Source organism: Synchiropus splendidus, chromosome 4, assembly GCF_027744825.2.
Source record: "Synchiropus splendidus isolate RoL2022-P1 chromosome 4, RoL_Sspl_1.0, whole genome shotgun sequence".
Classification (NCBI taxonomy): Eukaryota; Metazoa; Chordata; class Actinopteri; order Syngnathiformes; family Callionymidae; genus Synchiropus; species Synchiropus splendidus.
This window is the reverse complement of record NC_071337.1, coordinates 18,196,040-18,202,821: the sequence shown is the minus strand read 5'-3', so window position 1 is coordinate 18,202,821 and position 6,782 is coordinate 18,196,040. Positions and strand designations below refer to the sequence as shown.

General features: G+C 40.9%; 1 protein-coding gene across 1 annotated transcript; it reads left to right on the top strand.

Moving 5' to 3' along the window:
- The first annotated feature begins 1,945 nt into the window (after window positions 1–1,945).
- On the top strand, window positions 1,946–6,189 carry trmu (tRNA 5-methylaminomethyl-2-thiouridylate methyltransferase). Its single transcript, XM_053863196.1, has 11 exons — window positions 1,946–2,122; window positions 2,263–2,428; window positions 2,544–2,650; window positions 2,744–2,866; window positions 2,950–3,122; window positions 3,823–3,876; window positions 4,494–4,560; window positions 4,620–4,720; window positions 5,247–5,391; window positions 5,461–5,543; window positions 5,876–6,189. The coding sequence occupies exons 1-11, from the start codon at window positions 2,041–2,043 to the stop codon at window positions 6,014–6,016; spliced, it is 1,242 nt and encodes a 413-aa protein (XP_053719171.1). The 5' UTR covers window positions 1,946–2,040; the 3' UTR covers window positions 6,017–6,189.
- Window positions 6,190–6,782: the final 593 nt, after the last annotated feature.

The window sequence follows — 6,782 nt, the reverse complement described above, 5'->3', positions numbered from 1 at the left end:
AGTCTCAGAAGACTCTTGATCAGTACAACACACTACATCTCTAGTTCTACACACACAGCATCACGTTCTTGTGTTTCTCCCAGTAGTTGCAGTCTTCAGGAAACCTCCATTCTGCTGCTGTGTCATTGTGGCCACTGAGCACATGAACCACAAACCTACACAGTTGCTTGTTCAGCACCTCCACCAGCACAGGTCTTCCCCTGAGCCTCCGTCACCTGCTGGATGGAGTCTTGTGGCATCCTTTGAGGGTGTGAGCTGTATGAGAAGGGAAGACAAGAAAATGCTTAAAAATGTACTGTACCTTCAAGTAACTCCAAGAGCGTCTCACTAAAGCTGTTTACTGCTCCTCTCGCCTCCAGTTGCGGTGAAATGCTCCATAAAAAGACAAATCTTCGCCTCCCGGAACAGCTGCTTTGCCTCAATGATTTACATATATTTCCTGAATAGGTCTCTATTCGTGTTCATGAAGTTCATGAAATTCAGCCTGGAAATAATGTGAATCTTGTTTGCCCTTCTTGAGCTCGCAGTCAATCTCTTCCAAGTGGCAGGAGAGGATGTTCGGGAACTGCTCTTTGAAGACCTCTTCGAAGAAGACCTCTTCACTCTGGATGTTGTCCAAGACCAGATGGAGAACAAGAGCAGCAATGTCGCGGATTGGGAAGAACTCCCCCACTGCACTGGCCAGCAACTCAACCCCAATGGCCCCTTCTTCTGGGCCACAGGCCTTTCAAGAGAGCTCTTCCTATTTGCTTAAGAAGGACAGAATATGAGGCCAGAAAACTTGAATCTTCTTCAAGCCTTGCTTATGCAGCAGCAAATATAAAAGCTAGCCAACACTGAAATTCAAGAAAAATAACCAACATATTTGGTAAATGTCCAAATAAACAAAATAAATTCCCCTTTGTCACATGCATAAATGAGTAAAGAAGGAACAGTGAACTAGAACAGTGGTTTTTATTCAGTCTGCAGATTAACTCATCCACTGAAAATTCCATCACCCAAACCTGTGTCAACAAAACCATTTCTTTTCGTTTTCTTTTTTAAAGGGGCATATTTTATTTACAACGCGCGCCACAACGCGAACTAACCAGAAAAAGATAGAACAGATAAGATTTAAAAAAAAAAATGTTACAGTAAGTACCTTTTTATCAACGAAAGACTGCAGTTATTCCTGGCCCAAACCCGGTGCTGCAGGGGGAACCTGTTCTGCTGGAAAGTGATGAATGTGGGACACTATACTATTGAACTTGGAGCCCAGTGTCGTAGGTGATCTCACCTTCTTATGAAGTATGTTGGACCCGTTCTGAGCAATAGAGAACAGTTGCCAACGCGCAATGCGCGCCATCACGTGTTCATAGTAGTGTACTTCAGTTATATTTCTTTTTCTAGTAAGACAGAAATCTATGAAAATATTTAATTTAATGATATTTAAATTTATTTAAATAAATAAAGCTACGATTACTTCACTCTTCATGCCGCCGCGATTTATTTTATATGACATATACATTTCATGTATTTCATATGTTTGTGCCAGTGTGGGTTTTCTCAGGGTTCTCCAATTTCCTCCCACAGCTCAAAGATACTCTAAAATTGCCCGAGGTGTCGCCGATCATTGTCTCCTTTGTTTTATTGTGTAAACAATTGGATGGAAAAATACTGCATATTTATATATATGCATATGTATATGCATATTTATATTTCTATTACAATAAAAACACACTTCACAACAATGACGAAACATTGCCAAACCTCATATAAATATGTAATGTTGGAATACATGTTCTCATTTTTTTGATATAGTATTTAGTGTCGGTGTTTATGTGGCATGTCGGCGATTGTCTCATTTCATTTAAGCGGATGTTGTTTTCGTCGTTCAGTGGCAAAGGTTCCGCTCAAGTCACGTTGCTAGTCGGATTGTATATTCAACTGAACACAAGCATGGCGTCCTCCTTGCAGCGATGGTCATGGCGAGCTGTGATCTAAACATCACTGAGCGAGGCGTTTTTAAAACGGTTTTGAGGCGTATTTCACGTTTAAAAGATGGGTGTAATGCGGCACGTCGTGTGCGCCATGTCCGGTGGTGTTGACAGCTCTGTGGCGGCGTTGCTGCTGAAAAAAAGAGGTGACTGCTTATAATCTCAGACTGGAGAGAATGTGAACGGGCATGTTGTCATGGTCGTCACCACACGATGAGATAGTGTTTGCTTAAATCATTGTATTATCGTCATACATTTCTCTGTTCTGCACTTGTGCGGTGCGCAGGTTACAGTGTGACTGGGGTCTTCATGAAGAACTGGGACTCTCTGGATGAAAGTGGAAGCTGCTCTGCGGAGAGAGACTGTGAGGACGCCCACCGAGTGTGCCAGACTCTGGGCATGCCCTTCCACCAAGTGTCCTACGTCAAAGAATACTGGAATGAGGTCTTCAGGTAGTCCTGTCCCCCATGTCTTGAAAACCCAGTTGCGTTTGCTGAAATATCTCCATCCTATCTATTATTGTTGGTTTCTATTTCCAATAGCAAACACTGTGTCCTTTTTTTCTAGTAATCTGTTGAAGGAATATGAGAAAGGTCGCACACCAAATCCAGATATTCTCTGCAACAAGTACATCAAGTTTAACCACTTCCACCAGTATGTCATTAACACCCTTGGTAAGCTCACCAACTATGACTCATTGAAATCATTAGTTGGATTTTTAAGGCTTGAAAGGAAAGACACAACTAAATATATATATAATGCTGTAGGAGCTGATGCCATGGCGACAGGTCACTATGCTCGGACGTCACAGGAGGACGAAGAGGTTTTCCAGCAGAAACATGCTCCGGCAGAGACGTCACTGTTCAGGCACAGATTTGAGCAGAGAAACCGTGAGACTCTCCCTCCAGGCCTCCCTTCCTAGTGTGATGATCAGCCTTACTGAGCTCATGCGAATGTGTCTGATCTCGGGCAGCGGTGCGTCTGTGTCAGGGGGCCGATCGGGTCAAGGACCAGACCTTCTTCCTGAGCCAGATCTCTCAGCACGCTCTGAGGCAGACTCTGTTCCCGCTGGCCGGACTTACCAAAGACTTTGTGAAGAAGATAGCGGCTGAAGCGGGTTTCCATCATGTGCTGAAGAAGAAGGAGGTCAGGAGAAATCTTGAAATGACTATTCTGTCAGACTGTCAATTTTGTTGTTGATGATATAATGAAATATAAATAAATAAATAAGGGACTTTGGTGAGAAATGAAAATGAAAAAAAAACCATTGAATCAATAAAATGTTAATCTAAAATATTAATTTAATAATATTAAAGTTCAATGTAAAGATTTTGTATCACGGGCATATAGATAGAAAATACAAATGGTTACTGCCTCTCAATAAAAAATGATTTCATTACAAATGAATCATCTATATAATTATGTATATAATCTGTATTAAGTTAAACAGTAACTCATTTGAATAAGTGGGATTCAATTAAAATTAAATGATAAAAAAAATATTGAACATAATCTTGTTTAAAGGTCAAGTTGGCTATGTTCTCTACAATCATTTAAATAATAAACTGAGGCTCTATATGCAAGTAAGTTAGTTAGAAAATAAATATTGGAAGTTTTATCGTGTTATTGAATGTGAATGCATAAAAGTCTAAATTGTATTAAATGTGCCCATAAAAGTAAAAATGCATATTACGTGAAATGAGAAATTCATATTTTTTATTGATTGAAACGATATTTACATGCTTCAAAATATTTATGGGGATTAATGAAAAGTAAACATTCGTTGGAAAACGTGTATTTAATGTGAGGCTGTTGATCAGAGTTCCTCTGTGTTTTGTATCTCCAGAGCATGGGCATCTGCTTCATCGGTGAGAGGAACTTCGAGAACTTCATTTTGGAGGTGCTTAATATATAAAACTATAAGTGCATTTGGATGTTGCATAACTCTTCTTACCCAATTATTATGCCCTAAGATCCTTGGTAGTAAAGTTAGCTCTGTCTGCTGGATGTAACTCAGTAATGAAGTGCCCATGGTAGTCCCGTCGTAACGTCGAGCCTCCTGCAGGGGGCCCGCCCCCAGTTTGAAAATCACTGCTCTACGTGTGTTTTATCCCAATATTCGTGTTAATCATACTCCAAGTGTAATGAGATCAATCGGACAGCGGGTGGCAGTAGAGTTATGGAGGTCTTGAGAAGACATGCTCAGCACTGCCTGAAGCCACACATCGTGGAATTAACATTGGTTAATTCACTTTTCATAGTCCTGAAAGTTGGCAGGAATTTGATTGTATGCTGTGTATTATGAAGTCAGGTTTTGTGACTTCTGCTGTTTTAAAAGCAGCTGGTCATCTGGGACTGTTTGCCCAATTCAACCCAAATAGACCTACAGAACTCCAAAACCACCAAAATCAAATCGCATCCAAGTTAAGCAAACCAACTGAGATGCGTACATCCGAGTGTTTCTTTTTAAACTAAAAAGAAATCTAAATCAAGAAATCATTTCTTCTTCTCTGTCAGTATCTGGAGCCAAAGCCTGGAAATTTTGTCTCAGTTGAGGATGGGAAGGTGATGGGATCGCACAGAGGTCAGTTCACCTGGTGGGTGGGGTGTTCTTCAGAATGAATGACATTACTGTGGTTCCAGGCTGGTTCACCGTGACTCTGGGTCAGAGGGCTCGGATTGGAGGGCTGAGAGATCCCTGGTTCATTGTGGACAAAGACATAACCACTGGAGATGTCTTTGTGGTGAGTGACATCAACACTGGCCACTTCCAATTTTATATTTTGATTCTATTTCATGAGGAAGAAACCAGAACCTTCTTCTGGCGTCTATAGTTTTGCTGTGTTCACAAGAGAAGTACAGGAGAGACACAGGCTCATCTGTGCAGCGATCAGTTTATACAGAAAGAGCAAAATCCAAATATCAAATTAAGTTACTGAAAAAAAAGTAGAGAACTTAAAAGTGTCATCTGAAAATAATATTGGTTGTCTTTCATTTTAAGTGGTGCTGTTATTTTTTTTAAATCCCACATACTCATAGTAGCTTCGTGTCAAAAATATGTTTTTTTTTTACATTTTTAAAGTCTGTTTTTATATTTAGTTCAGCGTAAGACAATCCAGTACACTGAAGGGTACAATGTTGGTATGATCAGTATATGTTTGGTTGAGATTTTACAGTATCTTGCTGACGCTAATATAAAACATAGAAAAGGATAATGGGGCCCGTTTAACAAAAGTTGTCCGGTTCAGTCTAAATATTTGTACTTCTCAGGCTCCGACCACGAATCACCCTGCTCTTTTCCGGGACACTATCCGCACCGATCGCTTCCATTGGATCACCGTGGACCCACCTGCTGACCTGATCAGAACCAAGATGATGGAGTGTCACTTCCGCTTCATCCACCAGATGGCGCTGAGTTAGTATGCCAACGACCACAGTTCAACATAGGGTAAAAACGGGACCTTTAATGCTATGCCTTTTTCAGTTCCGTGCACTGTGACGCTAAACATGGACGGGTCCGTCTGGATCTCACTGTCACAGCCAATCAGAGCACTCACACCTGGACAGGTGAGTGAGATTCAAATCCATTGATAAGTCAATGAAGGTCTGAGAATCAGTTAGCTGGACTGTAGAAATAATAACATTTATTGTGAAATTATGGGGGAAAACTGCATAATGAAAGGAGAAGGACATGAGGATTGATATGACCATGCGTGCCTGGCATTTTAAAGTCCTTCACAGTGATATTATGGTTTTGAACTTTGATATGAATGTACACTGCTATTGTGTTTTGATTTATCACGTATGTTCAGTGAAATACATGCAGGTATTAATGAATATGATGTTGGTGGTGGTGAAGATACAGTGGCTGTGCTCACCATGTTCTGCTCTCGGGTCAGTTCGCAGTGCTGTACAGAGGAGACGAGTGTCTGGGCAGTGGAAAGATCATCCAGCTGGGACCCAGCGAGTTCACACTGCAGCGAGGGCGTCAGGCTGCTCGGCTCAGAGACACCACAGACTCCACGGAACCTCCCAGCTGACACCAGTGAAGAACCTCCTTGCTGTGTCAGCAGTTTTTTTTTTTTTTTAATGAAGTCTATTTAAAAGTCTTTTATCATCCCCGTGAAAGAAACAAGAGACTCTTCCATAGATTAGAATCTTCAGCTATGCAAGCAGTTTGTCTCTGCAGTGTGTAAATAAAGTCTGTCACGGATCTGGGTCTTTTACTTCCATTCCTGTGTTCATCCTATATCAATCCATCATTCATCTATGACACCGTTAATCCAAGTTTTTTTTGTCACAGTTTAATGACTTCATGCAAATAATATACCACTGACGTCTGTACACTTTTGCAAAATGAAATCGATTTTCTACAATTTCCATCAGCTGTATGGAATGGTGTTTCCATTGCAGCAGACTTTGCTGGTACGAGTTCTGTCTGTATTAACCTGGGGTGAGGGAGCTTTTCCGTTATGGCTGTCAGTCTCATGACTGAGTATAAATATATTATACTTCATAGTTTATACTCATCCACCCAGGAATCCGTGTTTCCACTCGCCATCCTACTATCTGGTCATTAAATGAAACAAGTGTTTACGCACAGTTTACAATGTATGTGACCGCATAGGGGCGCTGTTGGACAAGATAACGTCCTGCAGAGCGACCCAACTATTATTTTGAACGGTTTTATCAATGACAAACGTCTTTGCCAAAAAGGCCAAATAGGATTCTGACAGACGAGCAATTGTTTTCCCAACAAATGACAACTGTATCGTTTTGTAAAGGAAGTGGATGATAAAACTTCAT

Excerpts from the sequence above, each read along its gene's own strand:
- trmu (XM_053863196.1), top strand. The coding sequence starts at position 2,041 with ATGGGTGTAATGCGGCACGTCGTGTGCGCCATGTCCGGTGGTGTTGAC. Across the intron at positions 3,877-4,493 it reads TCGAGAACTTCATTTTGGAG|TATCTGGAGCCAAAGCCTGG; the intron begins GTGCTTAATATA and ends CTTCTCTGTCAG. Across the intron at positions 5,544-5,875 it reads GAGCACTCACACCTGGACAG|TTCGCAGTGCTGTACAGAGG; the intron begins GTGAGTGAGATT and ends CTCTCGGGTCAG.